The sequence below is a fragment of the Kickxella alabastrina genome, assembly GCF_025024165.1.
Source record: "Kickxella alabastrina strain RSA 675 chromosome Unknown BX661scaffold_3, whole genome shotgun sequence".
Classification (NCBI taxonomy): domain Eukaryota; kingdom Fungi; phylum Kickxellomycota; class Kickxellomycetes; order Kickxellales; family Kickxellaceae; genus Kickxella; species Kickxella alabastrina.
In genome coordinates this window covers 299,442-316,230 of record NW_026251474.1, presented here as the reverse complement: position 1 = coordinate 316,230, position 16,789 = coordinate 299,442, and the positions used below count along the sequence as shown (strand labels likewise).

At 46.3% G+C, this 16,789-nt stretch overlaps 10 protein-coding genes across 10 annotated transcripts; 6 read left to right on the top strand and 4 right to left on the bottom strand.

Moving 5' to 3' along the window:
• Positions 1-1,761: 1,761 nt before the first annotated feature.
• On the top strand, positions 1,762-2,313 carry BX661DRAFT_140280 (gluconate transport inducer 1/Pac2; the record flags this gene model as incomplete). Its single annotated transcript, XM_051532833.1, has 1 exon — positions 1,762-2,313. A coding segment is annotated over one exon (552 nt), but the record flags the coding sequence as incomplete, so codon positions are not given.
• Positions 2,314-4,321: 2,008 nt separating this feature from the next.
• BX661DRAFT_177384 (uncharacterized protein) lies at positions 4,322-5,780 on the bottom strand. Its single transcript, XM_051534622.1, has 3 exons — positions 5,470-5,780; positions 5,198-5,413; positions 4,322-5,141 (listed from the first exon to the last, which is right to left on the bottom strand). The coding sequence occupies exons 1-3, from the start codon at positions 5,632-5,634 to the stop codon at positions 4,551-4,553; spliced, it is 972 nt and encodes a 323-aa protein (XP_051394092.1). The 5' UTR covers positions 5,635-5,780; the 3' UTR covers positions 4,322-4,550.
• A 1,154-nt stretch (positions 5,781-6,934) lies between these two features.
• Positions 6,935-7,706, bottom strand: BX661DRAFT_203339 (uncharacterized protein; the record flags this gene model as incomplete). The annotated part of the gene is made up of 3 exons (XM_051538525.1): positions 7,603-7,706; positions 7,007-7,448; positions 6,935-6,977 (listed from the first exon to the last, which is right to left on the bottom strand). Exons 1-3 carry the CDS (start codon positions 7,646-7,648, stop codon positions 6,935-6,937), a joined length of 531 nt encoding a protein of 176 aa, XP_051394091.1. The 5' UTR covers positions 7,649-7,706.
• A 690-nt stretch (positions 7,707-8,396) lies between these two features.
• Positions 8,397-10,118, top strand: BX661DRAFT_177380 (alcohol dehydrogenase GroES domain protein). The gene is made up of 4 exons (XM_051534621.1): positions 8,397-8,536; positions 8,655-8,703; positions 8,824-8,855; positions 8,996-10,118. Exons 1-4 carry the CDS (start codon positions 8,519-8,521, stop codon positions 10,037-10,039), a joined length of 1,143 nt encoding a protein of 380 aa, XP_051394090.1. The 5' UTR covers positions 8,397-8,518; the 3' UTR covers positions 10,040-10,118.
• A 490-nt stretch (positions 10,119-10,608) lies between these two features.
• Positions 10,609-11,636, top strand: BX661DRAFT_64250 (uncharacterized protein). The gene has a single exon (XM_051539359.1). The coding sequence runs from the start codon at positions 10,956-10,958 to the stop codon at positions 11,523-11,525; it is 570 nt and encodes a 189-aa protein (XP_051394089.1). The 5' UTR covers positions 10,609-10,955; the 3' UTR covers positions 11,526-11,636.
• On the bottom strand, positions 11,636-12,258 carry BX661DRAFT_64293 (uncharacterized protein). Its single transcript, XM_051539360.1, has one exon. It carries the CDS (start codon positions 12,179-12,181, stop codon positions 11,747-11,749), a length of 435 nt encoding a protein of 144 aa, XP_051394088.1. The 5' UTR covers positions 12,182-12,258; the 3' UTR covers positions 11,636-11,746.
• A 37-nt stretch (positions 12,259-12,295) lies between these two features.
• Positions 12,296-13,291, bottom strand: BX661DRAFT_196215 (Rad1/Rec1/Rad17; the record flags this gene model as incomplete). The annotated part of the gene is made up of 4 exons (XM_051538035.1): positions 12,296-12,651; positions 12,699-12,729; positions 12,762-12,954; positions 12,987-13,291. 4 exons carry the CDS (start codon positions 13,289-13,291, stop codon positions 12,296-12,298), a joined length of 885 nt encoding a protein of 294 aa, XP_051394087.1.
• Positions 13,292-13,462: 171 nt separating this feature from the next.
• Positions 13,463-14,354, top strand: BX661DRAFT_177375 (uncharacterized protein). Its single transcript, XM_051534620.1, has 4 exons — positions 13,463-13,687; positions 13,858-13,967; positions 14,024-14,080; positions 14,104-14,354. Exons 1-4 carry the CDS (start codon positions 13,669-13,671, stop codon positions 14,266-14,268), a joined length of 351 nt encoding a protein of 116 aa, XP_051394086.1. The 5' UTR covers positions 13,463-13,668; the 3' UTR covers positions 14,269-14,354.
• A 247-nt stretch (positions 14,355-14,601) lies between these two features.
• Positions 14,602-15,520, top strand: BX661DRAFT_177374 (uncharacterized protein). The gene is made up of 2 exons (XM_051534619.1): positions 14,602-15,112; positions 15,145-15,520. Exons 1-2 carry the CDS (start codon positions 14,666-14,668, stop codon positions 15,346-15,348), a joined length of 651 nt encoding a protein of 216 aa, XP_051394085.1. The 5' UTR covers positions 14,602-14,665; the 3' UTR covers positions 15,349-15,520.
• Positions 15,521-15,605: 85 nt separating this feature from the next.
• On the top strand, positions 15,606-16,763 carry BX661DRAFT_64228 (uncharacterized protein). Its single transcript, XM_051539358.1, has 3 exons — positions 15,606-15,877; positions 15,958-16,065; positions 16,207-16,763. Exons 1-3 carry the CDS (start codon positions 15,662-15,664, stop codon positions 16,645-16,647), a joined length of 765 nt encoding a protein of 254 aa, XP_051394084.1. The 5' UTR covers positions 15,606-15,661; the 3' UTR covers positions 16,648-16,763.
• Positions 16,764-16,789: the final 26 nt, after the last annotated feature.

Genomic DNA, 16,789 nt, shown 5'->3' with positions numbered 1-16,789 from the left:
AATGACAACGACAATAACAACAGCAGCAGCAATATCAACAACACAATTAAAACAGCTGGCCTATCCCTACTTGTCTAAATAACATCCATCCTGTTTCTAATTAAGCTTTGTTTTCTGCCTCCGAACAATTTAAACGGCGAAAGTGTGTATACGCCGGAAACTCAACAATTGGCCTAAAATGGAGTGGCAATAAATATGGACAATTAAGATTTTAGGGGGGTCAAATAGGGTAAAGGAGGGTAGGCATGTGCCAATGGGCTGGGGGCGGCAATAAACGTATCCTACCTGCAAATATTACCCACTGATGGCTTTTTTAAGTATTGCAAAGGGAACAATTAATTGCAGTATTATTTTAAATAAGAATCATTGTTCTCTCCGACGATATTGGCATGAAGAACCACATTTCTTGTACACATTTGCTGCTGTTGATATCGGTGTTTAATGTGGCTGTGCAGCTCTGCCCACCACCCTTCCCACCAACCCCCCTTTTCATTTTGCAGTCGCCTGCGCCTGCTTATTTCCGTCCAATTTTGTTCACATTCCTTGCTGTGCCTTTCTGCCAAATGTTTGCTTGAGGCATCCTATTATTTGGGACAAAAAAACAGCAGCATAAAACAAGGTGTACTCAGACTGGTAAGCCAGACAGAAAGCATCATTTTCTGTATTGCTTGCATAGCCTCTTTATCCTTGCAAAAAAATTTACTTGTTTGCGGACCTCATGCAGTCAAACAAGAAAGAAGAAAAAAACCCATTTTGGGAAATCTCTACATGCTTATTGCTGCATCCTCTGCGCAAGAAAATGCCAAAATAGGATTACAAGAGAAAGGGGGGTTTGTCGACCAGTGGGTGTCGGTAGCTCCAAAAAGCACCCAAAGAAGGGAATTATCTGCAAACTGCGTGTTCATATATAAAAAGAATAGAATTGCGGCGAGGCAGAATGTGCCAGATCAATATAAGCTTCACTAAAGCACCTGTTTTCGACATTCCTCGCCACTATTTTTTGCCTTTTGTAGCTTTTTTCAGCATCCCACTTTTTCTTTTGCTGTCCAGTTTTTCCAACTTTTCCTTCTAGCACAAAACGCTTCCAAATTGAACACAATACCCGACTCACTTTGTTTCTGGACTTCATTAGCAATCCCTCACTTTTTAAATATAATTTTTTTACGTTTCCTAGCATACTTCACCCCAAACACCACCACAGTTCCTGCGCTACACATCAGTCAGCCTCATTTCAACCTTTGCCTGCCGTTTTCTGTCATAGCCCTCATTTTGCTTACATCAACCTGGTTATTTTTATTGGTTTAAAAGGACACTAGCTGGGCTTAAAAAATTATCTGTGACTTGCATTGGACTTATTTAATCTTTTGGCTTTATTTACATCCCCATCATAATCACTAGTCTCAAAATATTTGCTCAAGTATATTCATTTTATTAAATATTTTTCATTCATTCAATCCCTCTTTTTTCGTTCGTTTTTATTATTTTGTCTTTAGTTCTTTCTTTGTCAATTTTTATTTTTCTACTTTCGTACACCAATTTCCCCTACATATCCTTCATATATTGTCTATTTTTCCAGCCACCATCTATACACAAGGGTATATCAATAATATTGGTCTCCTGACATAAGGACAGCCACTTCAAATACAATCCGTACTTTATTTTATTCATCCTTTCACTTTTGTGCGCACTTGTCCGTCTTTATTTTTTTTAGCCAGTTATCATACACCCGCATTTTTCTTGATTATTCTTTAAAATTAAATAATGGCAGAAACATACCACGGCTTCATCGACACCGCCCACGACGCCCTGCTTATATTTGAGGCATGCAACAATGGGTTTCTTTCTCGCGTGCAACGCCGGTTTAGCGACCGTGAGCGCCAAAACATCCGCTCCGGAGCAGTGTATGTCTGGGATGAGGAAGAAACAGGCATGCGGAGATGGACCGACGGACGCACATGGTCGCCATCCCGGGTCCACGGCTGCTTCCTGATATACTACGAGATAGAGGGACGCCGGCACCAATTTATTAACAAAAACACTACTAACAACGGAAGCAGCTCGCGCAACTCGCCTCGCAGCGGCCAGATAGAGTCGTCACCTTTTCAGTCCTACGACCTTTGCCCGCCCAACATCATGCAAAAGAAGCAAGGCCTGATTAAAAAGGCGCTGTCGCTGTGCACAAACGACAAACGCAGATTGCACCTTGTTTGCTATTATTCGCGCGAGGATTTGAAGGCCGGCTGCCTAGGATCGCCGACGAATGATTCGCGCTTTGCCGGGATCCAGGTCTTTGAGGATCGCTATCCCGAAATTGGCCATGGAATGGGCCGCGTCGAACGTTATGGCAATGGTCGTGGTCGCGCATCAGCAGAAACTCGTCCGTGGGATCCAACATTGCCCGAAGCGCCAATCATCACCAGAAATGGGCCGCCTGCCTACGTACGCTCATCCATGACTATAGAAAAGCGCTCCCGCTCTTACCGAAATGAGGTTTTCAGGTATCCCAACTACGGGCCATATGCTGGCCCAGTTCGTCACGTCAATGCCCCTACTTTGCAGGGTCCTTCTAGCTACCCATCACAGGGATATCAGCACAACGGAGATGATAACGACGCCAACCCTCAAGGCACGCCTTTTCCGGGTGTGCAGCCCACCCCTATACCAAGGAGCTACACGCCGTCGGCTGCGGCAGAGTCGACTCCGTCGGTGGTAAAGTTGAGCGGTGCAATGCCGACGCACGGCTCACAACGGCAACTGCATGCACCAAAATTGCAACTTAATGCTCTCACTCCAGCCAGTGTGCACTACAGCGTCCGCGCTCCGACTTACGAGATTGGCCGCGGATCTACTGACTTTCACCCAACAGGTGCCGGCGCCGCGTACGGAAGCCACGCGCACTCGTATCCATCAGCCATGTGGAAGACAGCGCCGATCCCGTCTGGAAGCACTTTTGCAGGCCAGAACTATTATAACAGCAAAACTCACGACTCGCAATATCATCATCACCAGCAACAACAATCAAGCCAACCGCTAGCCCATGGGTCGGCACGCTTGCCCAGCGCATCCCATTTTTTGCCAGTCGGACAATTGTCAGTGGAGCCAAGCTCACAATATAACGAGAGACCAATGATCCACCCAGGTGACAATCACCATAGGTTCTACAATCCCTCGGCCGCTGGTGTGCACAATAGCAGCACCAATGGTCTAATGATCCACATGGACGACAGCTCTTCATCTGTAATCTCGCGCGCTGACACTGACAACCCCCACCACCAGCAAGCCGCAACATCCACACGCCGCGATTCAACTGTAGTTAGACTGCCATCAATTGAAAAGCTCGATGGTACGCCCGCCACTGCCACTGCCACTGCCGCTGCCGACCAGTCACTAAATGCTCCATGGAAGAAGCAGCCAGCATCAACAGCTGTTGCTGCAGATGGAGTTCCCAGGATGAATAGCGAAGACATGCGGCAGCTGGCTTCCTTGCGCCCGCGTCTCAACTAGTGAGGAGTTTTAAAAAATAGGGTATTAATGTTAGGCATTTTATTCAACGTATATTTAATCCACCCTCCAGTATTTAATGACATACTGTGCAGTTCTCAACAAATGGTGTCATTCCACTTTGATGCTTCCGATTTAAAACACGGGGAGCACTTTACAAATGCAAAAAATAAACATCGCTGAAGTGCACTGCATATGTATGCTTGCTTTGCTGCTAGGTACGCCAGTGCCCAGCGGTACTTACTGACAGCCACTGTGCCTCACAATAGCTAAATGATATGTTATTCAGTATGTCTGCATTGCGTGTTGTGCCACAATCTTATATTCATTTCAAAAATGGTAAAACCCGGATAAGGGACAACTAGTAATATATCTCACAAGGTGTCATTAAACAGGAAAACGTTGGTCATATGAATAAATAGAACACTTTTTATTGACAGGTAGTATACTCTCGAAATGGCATTCCCATATATATTTGGAGCATGCGAACTACAAATCACATTGCCGATTGATATTAAGCGCATATGTTTTGTATTCAAATAAGTGATTTTCTAAAAAAAATTACATTAAACTGAAACTTTGGTTGAGATGCACATGGTATATGTATATTTATAAAAATTACATTTTGGCTCATTATGAAGTATTTCTGAAGTATTTTCATTTATATTTTGATAATAATTTATTAAATTTCCACAAATAATATGCTGGCATTATTATTTCAGCACAAGCAAATAAAAATGAGAATACAGCTAATGCCGTACCCTTGTTGAAAATTTTTTAAAAAAATTCAAACATTAATCGAAAAATTAGTTAAATATATGCTTTGATTAACAATGTGTATTTATGTAATAACAGCTGAAATGCACATGGTAAACATATTTTGTCGTTTGCAGCTAAAGCCCAACGAATAAGGTTATTTAAAAAGTGACGACCCGAGCCAATTCACAAGAAACATTAATATAAAAAACACGATTATCCACAAGAATAATCAGCGCAGCTAGCACTTTGCCCGTGTTCTTGTACAGATTACAATTTTAGTAACCGGCATTTTAAGGGACACTGTTGTTGTGTACTTTTGTCCTTTTGCTATTCGTTGTGTTTGCACGCAACTCCTGTTTGCGCTTTTTTGGGCCTGCTGTCGCGGGTGCATTCTCCGAGCAATCTTTGCCAGCATTGGCGGCTTCGGCAGCGGGGTTGGCTTTGGCCTTGGCCTTTGCGTTTTGCTGCCTGTTCAGAGTGGGCGCTGTTGTATGCAGCTCGAGCGCAGCCATTGCTTTGAGCCCAGGCTTTGCAAGATCTGCACTGCTGCTGCTCATGCTGCCGCCCATGCTGATGCCAGCCCCAATCCAGGGCACGACTGGTGCCAGAATGCCCGCACGTGCCTTTTCCAAAATTGAATCGAGCTGCGGCGATCCAGACCTAATCCCCAGCACAGTCACCCGCTGCTGTCCAACTGCCGCCGCCAGCCTCTGCTCTGAGCCCTTGCCCACAGCAACAAGCCGAAGCCCAGGACCATCGCTGTGCTCGGCAGAATTTGAGCTGGCCGCCTGGGCCGCGTGCGCCAGCGCTGGAAGATGGGCGATCATTTGCGGCTCCACATCACCCTTGCACACAACAACCAACGCCAGGTCAGCCTTGTGCTGCTTTGCCGCGCCTGTTTCTCGAGTGAGCGCGTTGTGCTGTTGATTCCAATGACAATATAGTCGAGCAGGGCCAATCCGGCCTTGGCAGCCTCGGTACTGTCGGTCTCCATGCTGTCGGCTATCTGCTGGCGCACACCAGCAGCAGCAGAAGTAGCATAGGTGGTCTGCGCTGACGCTGCCTGCTGGCCCTTTTTTTCATCCTTGTTCTTTTGCGATTTTGCTTTATTAGCTGCTTTGGCTGCTTTGGCTGCTTTCTGGGCGGAGCGGCGCTTTGCAGGCTTTTCTGCTTGGAAATGCGCCGCGACTCAGCAAAGTACGCGCCAACCGGCTGCAGTGCCGCACACAGGGCGTCAACAATCTCGCACTGCAGTGCCGGTGTGGCAGTGGGCCACGGTGTGGTGAAGGGCTTGTCGAGCGCGTGCTTGAGCACGGGGCGCCGCTGGTCGCCGATCTTGCGCACGGTGTGGCCGCTGTTTGCAACTGCCGCCATGATGATATGTGTGTGTGGGTTAATAAATTGGATAATGCGAGCGGCGATCGATCAGTGGTGCCTGACGTTGCGCCGAGCGCTGCGAATGGGGGTGGAACTGTGCGCAGCCACCAGCCAGTCGAGGCTGGTCAGCAGTTTTGTGGGACCTAATCACATGGCTAAATGTTTTTGTATATCTTAAACTTTAGTTTTTCTTTTACTTGTTTTATATCTTGCTCAATAAATCTATTTTCATCTGGTTTTTTGTTATTGTTTTGGCGCAGACATTGATGTGCTCGACTTGCCGCAGAAAATAGTTTTTTGTTTTATCTTTTAAAATCTCGGCAAATAGCGAATAATTGCCCGTATTTTTAGCTTTGGCATACATTTGCACTTTGGCACAGATAATATCGGCTGGTCGCTTTCCCCGATACCTGAAAGAATATCGGTCCAAAAACGTGTTTTGGCACAATAGTATCTGAGTTTTTAAAGTAGATTGGATTTAAACAGGTCAAGAGGCTTGCGTGCAGGTTTTTCTTTTCAACAACAAAAAAATGAGAAATGGAAGCACAAAACAATTTTTTGTGTCTCAAATGCCGCAATGCACTGTCTATTTTTTCCCATCAAATCCAAAATGCAAAAACAAACCGGCACATAAAAACAAGAAGTGGCTGTGCAAAATGCTAAGTACGCTTAATTGCAAACATTAACAATGATAATGGCTTAGTGGCAAATGCTCAAAAATTAAGGAAAATGATTTATCGAGGAACAATAAAAAATTATATTTTAAAATATGTTGGCCCTTGAATGTTTATATTTTTTTTATCTGTTTTTCTTTATTTTAATACTACCTATTTTTTATTATTGTTATTTGTACTCTGATATAAGGATATTGTTCAAAATATTTATTTTTTAAAGAATCCGTTATTGCAAAATGTATTCTGAGCGCGACCAGATATGGATTATTGAAATGTACAAATGCATAACAAGCAAATTCAAAACAATAATGTATTGTTTTCAAATGGGTTATTTTAAAATTTAGCAAAAAATTTTAAAAATAAAAAGGGGACATGTATTGTCATGTTCATTTTTATTTTTGGATTAAACATAAGAAAAAACAAGAATAATGCTTTCATTATTAAATTACAATTATAAATTTTGTTTCATATCATCCTTTATTTCTTTTCAAATAAAAAACTTTATTAATTTGTTTAATTGTTTTCAAAACAACAATGAGTAACAGAAATTAAACAATATTATATTGTAGATTATGTTAAAAAGAAAATAATATAAGAAAAATAAGGGACATGTATAGACCACCCTACAGTCTAGCCCTGAAATGAGGCGACAAGGAAACCTCAAAACTAACAAACCAATAGTAGCACTAACATACCCAGCGGTGACCAAAAATATTGCGGGCTTAATCCAATGCGAGGTCAAATAAAACATGGCCCAATCAATATAGAACACCTTAAGTAGAGGGATAGCAACCGCAGTAGTGAGAGTAGCCCATTTGACCACCTGTGCGCCACCCAACAACCAGCTTTCCTTATCCTTAGTCTCCAACTGTCCCATCGGGTACATGGGGACAATGGAGCCTGCGGACATGCAGAATACTACGGTAAAGAGACTCAGGGCGTTGTAGGTGTTTGCTGAAAACCATATGAGGCTTGTTGCTAGGCAGGCAATCATGTGGATTAAGACCATTCCATTCAGGTGACCGTAGGCCTTGACAAAGTGATGAAGGAGAATGGATCCCATCACTGTACAGCTGTTAGCAAGGCCAATCAGCAGGCCAATATGCTCGACAGAGGTGCCCAGCGTCACAGCGTGAGCTACAAGTGTTTATATAAAGAAGCGAGTTTTATATATCAATACAATTTAATAGTTTAGACATTAATTTACAATATTATCTATTTTGAAACCTTTTGTTTCGTCAATTTGTACGTATAGCGCCAAATATGTGTTCATTGCATTGGGTAACTGTACCTGGCAGCAAAAGTATAACGGTTAAGAATCCGGCACCGGCCAACATTATTGTGATTTTTTAGTACAAAAATATATATAATGAATATTGAAAGTCAAAAATCTCAAGATAAAGAAGCAAGAGTAACCAAAATGTCTAATTCCTTTATGTTTCCACACTAAGAATCGGAAGGTTATGCCACTGTGTACGGGATAAAATTTTTTAATACGCCACTAACTGCTTTACAAAAAAATTGTCTTGCAATCCTTGGAAAAAAAGCCACGCACATCTAACCAAATAGAAGGGAAAACCGTCGACAGTAAATACAATATTGTGAATTCTGGCCATTATTTATTTATTTTTAATATATTGACGATATGCATGAATAATTGGTTTTTTTAGAAGCTGGAACAGTATCAGTTACTTTATATTTTATTACACGTTACTATTATTCTGAATTTTGTGCAATGTGTTCAAACAAAAAATATCACCCAAGGGCGGAACCAAAGACATGTGAATGAGATACGGAACAATGTGTGGGATATTAATGAAAATAAGCTGAGCAGATTAAAATTTAAATGTTTTGGTTTTTGTCGCAGACTGCAAAAAAAAATAAACAAGAAAAAGTAAACAAATGCTTGCTCGATTCATGAGCATTAATTTAAAGGAAGTTGAAAAAGGTATGGCTGCGATGATCTTTTGCATCTTCATTTTTTCCATCCCCTAAACCTATTTACTGACCCGCTGATTCAAATGTATTTCAAGCACCTTTTTTATTCTACTTTGCACATTCTTGATGTCGTATGCCGGAGAATAAAACAAAAATGGGCACACGTTGTTTTCTCTCCTATTTCTTTTATTTGAATATCTTTTTCTGTCTTGTGAATTCACAGCTCTACATCACTTTTCAAATCACAACTTTTTTAGCTAAGGAAAAAAATGTCGTTCGTAGGAAAGGTACACTAGAGCCAAAAGCTCGTATTGGGCACAATTTTACAGTACAGAGATAAGCATGGGTTTTTGTTTTATATGACTCAAACTGCATAAACTATATTTTGCTGCATTATAACGGTAGACCATCAAGTGCAAGGCGGCTGTTGCATGGGAGGCGGGGAAGCCACTGAGTAAGTAAATAATTTGAAATGCGCAATCAAAAAAACACCACCCTGTACACTTTTTTTGTTGCATACTAAAGTTATACTATTTTTTTATAACTTTCCTTCTTTTTTCTCGTTAATGATTAGGCATTGAGGAGATTGAGGTTGCTCCGCCAAAGGTAAGAGAAAAGAATGCATAGCAGTTGCGGCTACTTTTTTATGCAACAAAACACTCCTCCTTACATTGAATTCAATATGCGTACACGCTCATCAACATACCAAGCAAACATCCGTTATATATAAAAGTATATAAAAGTAGGCAGGTGAGGTGCGTCTCAAGGTGCTCGCAACCGGACTGTGCCACACTGACGCTTACACGCTCTCAGGGCAAGACGCCGAAGGTAAGTTCCCAGCGATCCTCGGGCACGAGGGCGGCTGCATCGTCGAGTCAGTCGGCGAAGGTGTCACCACAGTCCAACCTGGAGATCACGTCGTTCCCCTGTACACGCCAGAATGCAAGCAGTGCAAGTTCTGTAAGAGCAACAAGACCAATCTCTGCTCCGTAGTGCGCGAAACACAGGGTCGCGGTGAAATGCCCGATGGCACCACAAGGTTTACTTGCCGTGGGCAGCCAATTTACCATTATATGGGGACGTCGACATTCAGTGAGTACACGGTGGTGTGCGAGATCTCGTGTGCCAAGGTTGATAAGGAGGCGAGACTGGATAGGCTTTGCCTGCTGGGCTGCGGGATTCCTACCGGGTGGGGCGCTGTTAATTACTCGGCCAAAGTTGAGGCTGGCGCGATAGTGGCGGTGTTTGGTTGCGGCGCTATTGGGTTGTCGGTTATTCAGGGCGCCGTGGCTGCCGGCGCCAGCCGTATCCTGGCAATTGACGTGAATCCGGACAAATTTGAAATGGCCAAAAAGTTTGGAGCCACGGATTTCATCAACCCCAAGGACTTTGGTGACAAACCTATCCAGCAGGTCATCGTGGACAACTATGACGGCGGCGTCGACTACAGCTTTGAGTGCAGCGGCGGTAACGTCGACGTCATGCGGGCGGCCCTCGAGTGCTGCCATAAGGGATGGGGCAAGAGCATCATTATCAGTGTGGCGGCGTCCGGACAGGAGATCAAGACTAGACCGTTTATGCTGGTCACTGGTAGAGTATGGATGGGGTCGGCGTTTGGCGGTGTCAAGGGGAGGTCGCAGCTGCCGGAGTTTGTCAGAATGTACTTGGACAACAAGCTGAATATCGACGACTACGTCACACACGAGTTTGACCTGGACGATATCAACAAGGGCCTTGAGGCCATGCGTAGCTCCAACTGCATCCGCGCTGTCGTCCACATGTCCAAATAACCCATTTATCTCCCTTTAAGCTTTTGCTACAGTTTTTCTTCTCGTTTATTCAATGTAAACGACAAACGGAGACTCTATGGTGGCTAAATGCTGGTCAGCGTCAATCAACTGAAGAGTGCGAATAGAGTGAAAAAGCGGAGCCGCTGCAATATACTGCAGTGCGACAAAGACAGACTCACCGGGCCACAATGGCGGCACATCCGTGCAATGATCCAGCGACATCAGCCCGTGATCCAGGTCCTCCTCCCCTCCTTCAGCATGCACGTCGACGAGGCACAGGTGCGTGTACTGCGTGTCCGTATGGTTTGATATGTACACGCGCACGGTCAGCTCTTCGCCCAAATTGACCTTGGGGGAGCCTCGAAGGATAATTGCAGAGATCCCGCGATGTTATTATTATTATTCTGCTGATGCTGCTGCTGCTGGGAGAAGGAGGATGAGGGCAGGGGCTTGAGAGAGGATGCCAGACTGGGTCTCCGCGACCTCATGGCCAATGACGGCCGCCGATCCGCCACCGCTGTTGCTGTCGTCACCGGCATAGGCACAGTGGACATGGAGGCACGCGGCGGCGGATACGCAATAGACGAGCGAGGACCCGAAGTTGTACGGCTAGGAACATTGAACGTGGCGGCCCTTAGTCTCTGATCCCAGCGTTAGTGGCAGCAGCATCAGCAGCAGGTGGATCGGGTAACGGAGAGTGTACTGTGCTCAAGGACGGTCTCCCTTGCTGCTGCTGCTGCTGCTGTTGTGGAGATACCAGAGACTGGTTGCGCGCAGGAAATAAAGACGATGATGGTGATGGCTGGGATGGTCCAATGACACGGCCTTTGTGCGGCCTACCGCAACCGGCTGCTGGTGGTGCTGGGTGCTTCTGGTGCTGGCTGTGGCATATGCTCGTTGCGAGAAAACGCCCCCGATGAGCGGCCCACAGATACCGAGGCCGACTGCGGAACTGAAGCCGGAGCCGGAGCCAGAGCCGGAGCCGATCCACCGACAACAACGCCAACGCTGGCATCCGCAGTTGGTCATTAATCGTCGGGCGGAAGCTCCGTCTGACGTTGAACTGCGTCCATCCACGGCCACAACCCTCGCAGCAACAACCAGGTCGCCGGCGCACCTGCGAGGCTCTGCAGCAGCATTCAGCAGCCTCAGCCCACACACAGCATCCGCCCTGGCGTCACGAGCCACCAGCGGACTCACCCTAAACACGCTCTGCCAGCAGCACCCCCCACCGTGCGCCGAGAAATCGCCAGCCACTCACTGCTGCTTTTGGTTTTGGTTTCGCCACCCATCTCCACCACATGCCACTCGTCCGAGCTCACAGTCAACCCACACAATCGCACGCCAGGCACCCGGCACTGACAGCCACCTGGACCAGCGCCGCGTCGGTCCCAAAGCTCGGCGGCAAAGCCACCATGCGGTGCGAAATATCCGCCAGCGGCCGCGTGGGAACAACCGCCTGCACCATACGGCGTGGCAGCACTAAAGAGTCCATCGGAGGTCCCGTGTGTGGCCCATGCGGGTGCGCATATATCGAGGATACGCGCAGCGCCAGTTCCTCCAAAAGCTCCGACCGATCGCCCCCCGCCGCCGCCGCCGTTGCCAATGCTCCGGGCATGTGCACTGTGTGCGGCGCGGATCTCAAACACCAGCGCACTTTCCTCTGTGTCCAGCACCTCCTCCCCCTCACCACACCGGACCTCGAATTCAAACGGGTACAGGCAGCACTGCGACCCATCCGGAGCTCTGCCAACTGCGCCCCGACGTCCCACCCTGCGTGCATATCCAGCACCGGTGTAGTGCTGGAGATCTGAGGCCGAGTGGTTTCGCCGCACCCTTGTGTGCTTGGAAGCCGACTATGTGGAAGGACAGGAGAGCAAAGAAATGTTGGAGGTCGGATGCCTGGTAGTGCTCGGCTGCGGCGGTACTGCCGGGGATTGTACAGAGAATGTACGCTTGGGCGTGCTCGCCGTGGTGGAGATGCCGCCGCTGCGGTAGCGTGGATGCTATTTGCTGTGGTGTCGGCGGATGGTCGCCTGAGTGGTCTGGGATGCGCAGTGACAGTCGGCTGGTGCGGAAGAGCATGTCTACGTCTGCTGCGCCCAGCCGGGGTTTGCTGCTGCTGATTTCATCGTCTTGCATTTTAGAAAAATTAACCAAGAATTAAAAAAAAGGGGGAAGGGCTGAATTCAAATAACAAAAGTGAAAAAGGAAACAGAAGAAAAGAAAAGAGACAAAAAAGAAAAACACCCCCCATCATCGCTGCGCGTCGTCGTCAGTAGCCACGAGTGGCGCAAACACGAAATTGACAAACGACTGTTCCGTCACAGTCGGCACCATAAACTGCAAGCACAGAAACCCCCTCCGATTAACCCTCACCTTCGTCTTCTCCGACATTCCCAGCGCGCTCCTGCATCTCAAAACCAGACCCAACTTGAACCTATTCTCGACCTCCTCGTTGCAAAAATACGAGTCCAACACACGCTCATCCCTCGCATACGTCATCTCCGTACTCCCACCGTTCCCCACCGTGGCAATTCGAAAGTACGGCTCATGCGCGGATATCGATATACTGATGGAGTCACTGGTCGGATCAAGCTCGTTAAATGCATCTTGGAGCCAAGATGATCGAATGATCAACTGTTGAATCACTGGGGACTGCGAAAAGTCAAGGTCGATTGCGCGTTCGGCTTGGAACGTGGCAGCCGCAGACGGAGATCACCCCGCGCTCTTCCAGAAGCACTTGGAAGTCGCCGCCTGGCCCGTCGAATCCCAGCTCCACCGTCGTTGCTCCGCGCAAATCATCCACGCCATGGTGCAAGCTCGACACCCCAATCCCGCCGCCGCCGCCGCCGCCGCCACTTCCTGGTCCGTAGAACAGCATGAGGCATTCAATGAGATTATCCAGCGGAATGCTTATTTGTGTATTGCATTCCAACGTGCTCACCACTTCTCCTCTTCATCATCGTCCTCCTGTTGTGAATTGGATCTGATCGAGGCCATGGCCAAGCTGGTGTTGTATTTGTATGTGGTGAAAAGCTCTGTGCGGATAAACGCTTGGGCAACCATTGCTTGTGCCTCATCAATGTCAAAGACCAAGCCTGTGGTACTGATTGTGCACCGGGCTCGTGGGCAGAACCCGATTGTTCGCAGCATGTTGACCAGTGGCCGGATGTTGTTTAGTTTGGCCCGAAATAGTGGCTCTTGGAGTTCCTGTGCCGCTGAGGGTGCCGAGGGAGAAAAATAAGCCATTTTTATAGGGGTTTAAAATAAATTTGTTAGAAACGCAAATGAAAGATGAATAGACTTTAGAAAATAAAATAAACAAAGTGCATTTTAAAAGCAAAAAAGGGCGAAGCAGATTATTTTTTTTTTTTTTGCTGCGCAGTTTTTCTTTTCTTTATTTTTTATGTATACACTTTCAAAAAAAAGTAATGACCGCATATTTTCCTGCCTGATCAGACCGATCTGATCAACGCGTTATCATTAATTTTTCAAGGAAAAGGGAATGGATATTTGCCACAAGAAAAAAATCAAGTGTTTTTTTTAGCACTTTCTTTTCCACATTCCAATCCAATTATTGCAATTTCAATTTCACTTCTTTTTTTCTTTCTTATTACTCTCACAAAATGTTTCGCACATATTCTCGTCAACATCGGCGTCCGCTCAGACATCCGGTAAGCAGCAGCAGCAGCGGCAGCAGAAACATAGACATAAACATCTACGAAACCATCAAAAACGTAACCACAAACTACACCACATTCCTAATAACAAAAACCACCCTACTCCATTTTATTTTCCATTTGAATCCTGTGTAGTTATCCACCAGCAGCTGCGTTTTGCGTCCAAAAAGACCGGTGGATCCTCTCGCAACGGTCGCGATTCAATTGGTCGTCGCCTAGGAATGAAGAAGCAGCAAAACGAGTACGTAATTCCGGCAACATCATCGTGCGCCAACGCGGAACCAAATTCCACCCCGGAGAGAACGTCGGTATGGGCAAGGATCATACCCTCTTTGCCATGCAACCCGGATATGTCAAGGTTTACGAGGATTCAGGATTAAGAAGGGGAGGAGATTTATTGCCGTGTCTTTGGATAAGGAGGATGAGGCCTTTCCGAGGAGTGAGTTTGAGAAGCGCGTAAGAGGATTCTTTTTGGTTGACCAGAGGAGCGTTTTGGAGGAGCGTGAGAAGATTTGGGAGGAGTATAGGTTGAAGAACGGAAACTAAAATGAAAATCTATGATGCTTTCAAAAAAAATATATATAACATTTATAATTCGAACGCTCTGAAATGTATACATGTTATAGACACTTGATGTGTATAGTCCGCCTGTTCAATGCTTTTTATGTTAAGATTGTTCGTCAATGTGACATACGCCTTGCATTTAAAATGTTTGCCACCAATGCATTGTTCTTTTTATCGAACAAAAAAAAATCAAGTATTTCGGAGTAGGGGTTTTATGCTTTTGTAAATTCAATATTGAATATACATATTCACCTGGCGCGCACAGGCACACGGGTATAAAAATATACAAAAATTTTGTTTTGCTCAACAACTCTCCAATTTTACATCTTTACTCTATTTTTTTTGCTTTTTAAAATCCAACCTTTATTTCATTTCTACAATGTCCTATAACTACCAACAGGGAACCGGCCAGCAAGGTCCACCACCCGGAAACTACACCCAGCAGGGAGCTGGGCCTAAACCCAACATGGGTCCCGGCGGATTCGCACCACCTCCAAACAGCGGCCCCCACATGAACCCCAATCCTTACCAACAGCAACATCAGCAGCAGCAGCAGCAACAGCGGCCTGGTGGCTACGCCAATGCGCCCACCCCGTACTCCCAGGATCAGCCCAAGGTTCACTGGGTCGCGGCTTCCGACAACCACATCCCACCCCAAGCCGTCCAGGGTGGCGTGGAGAAAGACGGAACCCCCCTTTTTGTTGCTCGCGCAAGATACAGGGGCGGACTGCATCCGGGAAAAGCCGGACAGCACATTCAAGATGGCGGCTGTGCCATCGGGTGGGGCCATAAGGAGGTTAATCTGGGGAATATGAGGTTTTGTGCGGTGATGCTAGTCTTTTGAAGTGGGTTGGGCAGAAGGATGAACTGGTTGTGCAGGGGTTTAGGCCTGTCGAGGCTGGGCATGAGGAGACTGGTGAGCCGCTGTTTATTGCAAAGTCCCTGTATGAGGGGTCCCAGCAGCTGGGCAAGTGCGCACCGCATATCAAGAAGGGGATGTCGTTTCCGTATGGCCATAAGGAAAGAACCACAGACGAGTACAAGGTTCTGGCTTATGTGTAACTAGGCATATGCTTAACTTTAATTTTAATTAAACAACATTTCACAATTTATCATTAGTACCAGCTTACCATTATTTGATTTTTGAGGAGATATAAGTTGAACAATTTTAGTTACAACTTATGAAAATAGTAGTGTATATATTATACTTTTTTGCTCATACATGCCCAAAACCATAATATTTGGTGACATGATGAGTGGACAGTCCAAGTGGTAATGTCACTGCCCCCATTTTAACCAATCGTGTTGGCATTATATTACTCAATTCTGTCATATTTAAATTATTCAATATATACTGTTCAATATTAATATCAGTATGGACTTTTTGCTGCGATCAAAAAAGCTGCGCACAGCTCCGCCGAACCGGCAGCAGGTCATGCACATATACCGCGGCATCCTCAAACAGGCTCGCTCGTTTTTCGACGAAAACGCACGCGAATTTATCCAATCATTTGCTCAGAAAAAATTCCGCATTGGTATTCACGACCGGAAGCCAGGGAGACCACGCATTAAGCTGCGCAACGCGCGAGCGGTAAGTTACAATTTTAATTTGTATTATTGTTATTCTGCCCAACTTATTTACGATAAGCTAATGGTTAATTTTTTGTTTAGACTATGCACTTGTTGGAGCGAGCAAACATGCATAGGTTCAAGGATGTCGTCAGCGTCTTGGAATACGCATATGGAAGGAAAGGGCCGCGCCGAACGGATATGCTCAAGGTAAAATACAAAACAAAAACACGCTATATATAACGGTAAGCGTGTATGATTTGCAAATATTTATAGCCAATATTATAAGCACCATAACTTATAATGTACACTGTCACCTTTTTTTCATACCACTTTTACACTATTTTTTAGGCCACAGCGGGGGTCGGAAAGCGCGAGGAGATTTTCGGAAATCTCCGACAAGTTGCACACTACCGGCCGGCATTTTACGCGATAGCGCAGAACCAGTACGGCGAGAAGAAACTTGAAGTCAACCCGAATGTACTCAAGTCACGGCACCCATTGAACGTAGCCAAAATGCAGGACATGCACTGGGCAGACATCCGCCGCAAGGTCTTGCCGCCAGTGGACACTGACATCATGCGAATGTTAGAGGACCGCGCTCAACTGGGCGAGGTAGACACGACTGCGGGGCTGGAGCCGGAGATGAAGGCTCTTGTTCGCAAGTGGGAGGCAAAGTGGGTGAATATGCCCCCAAAGCGCCAGGTCGTGCGATATTACCGAGCACTGCTCGAGCAGGTCACCGAGATGCGGGTTGAGCAGCGGATGGTCCCCAATACGGAAAGTACGTGAAATCCATGGCGCGGCACAATACACGGACGGCTGCAGGCTTGGAGAAGCCCGACTTTGTGCCAAAGTCCACCTACTCCTTTACAAGGTCATCGATAGCTGGCAAGAGGCCACCCCCGAGTGTCAATTCTATCGACATTGCCGG

What these genes read in the sequence shown, in the direction of transcription:
- BX661DRAFT_177384 (XM_051534622.1), bottom strand. Translation starts at nt 5,634, where the DNA reads ATGGCGGCAGTTGCAAACAGCGGCCACACCGTGCGCAAGATCGGCGAC. An exon ending in TGTGTGCGGCACTGCAGCCG is followed by an intron (nt 5,414 to 5,469) that starts GTTGGCGCGTAC and finishes AAGCCTGCAAAG; the next exon opens with CGCCGCTCCGCCCAGAAAGC. An exon ending in TGGCCCTGCTCGACTATATT is followed by an intron (nt 5,142 to 5,197) that starts GTCATTGGAATC and finishes GCGGCAAAGCAG; the next exon opens with CACAAGGCTGACCTGGCGTT.
- BX661DRAFT_177380 (XM_051534621.1), top strand. An exon ending in GGAGGCGGGGAAGCCACTGA is followed by an intron (nt 8,704 to 8,823) that starts GTAAGTAAATAA and finishes GTTAATGATTAG; the next exon opens with GCATTGAGGAGATTGAGGTT. An exon ending in TTGAGGTTGCTCCGCCAAAG is followed by an intron (nt 8,856 to 8,995) that starts GTAAGAGAAAAG and finishes ATATAAAAGTAG; the next exon opens with GCAGGTGAGGTGCGTCTCAA.
- BX661DRAFT_64250 (XM_051539359.1), top strand. Translation starts at nt 10,956, where the DNA reads ATGAGCGGCCCACAGATACCGAGGCCGACTGCGGAACTGAAGCCGGAG.
- BX661DRAFT_64293 (XM_051539360.1), bottom strand. Translation starts at nt 12,181, where the DNA reads ATGCAAGACGATGAAATCAGCAGCAGCAAACCCCGGCTGGGCGCAGCA.
- BX661DRAFT_177375 (XM_051534620.1), top strand. An exon ending in AGAAGCAGCAAAACGAGTAC is followed by an intron (nt 13,968 to 14,023) that starts GTAATTCCGGCA and finishes CACCCCGGAGAG; the next exon opens with AACGTCGGTATGGGCAAGGA.
- BX661DRAFT_177374 (XM_051534619.1), top strand. Translation starts at nt 14,666, where the DNA reads ATGTCCTATAACTACCAACAGGGAACCGGCCAGCAAGGTCCACCACCC. An exon ending in GGAATATGAGGTTTTGTGCG is followed by an intron (nt 15,113 to 15,144) that starts GTGATGCTAGTC and finishes TGGGTTGGGCAG; the next exon opens with AAGGATGAACTGGTTGTGCA.
- BX661DRAFT_64228 (XM_051539358.1), top strand. Translation starts at nt 15,662, where the DNA reads ATGGACTTTTTGCTGCGATCAAAAAAGCTGCGCACAGCTCCGCCGAAC. An exon ending in AGCTGCGCAACGCGCGAGCG is followed by an intron (nt 15,878 to 15,957) that starts GTAAGTTACAAT and finishes TTTTTTGTTTAG; the next exon opens with ACTATGCACTTGTTGGAGCG. An exon ending in GCCGAACGGATATGCTCAAG is followed by an intron (nt 16,066 to 16,206) that starts GTAAAATACAAA and finishes ACTATTTTTTAG; the next exon opens with GCCACAGCGGGGGTCGGAAA.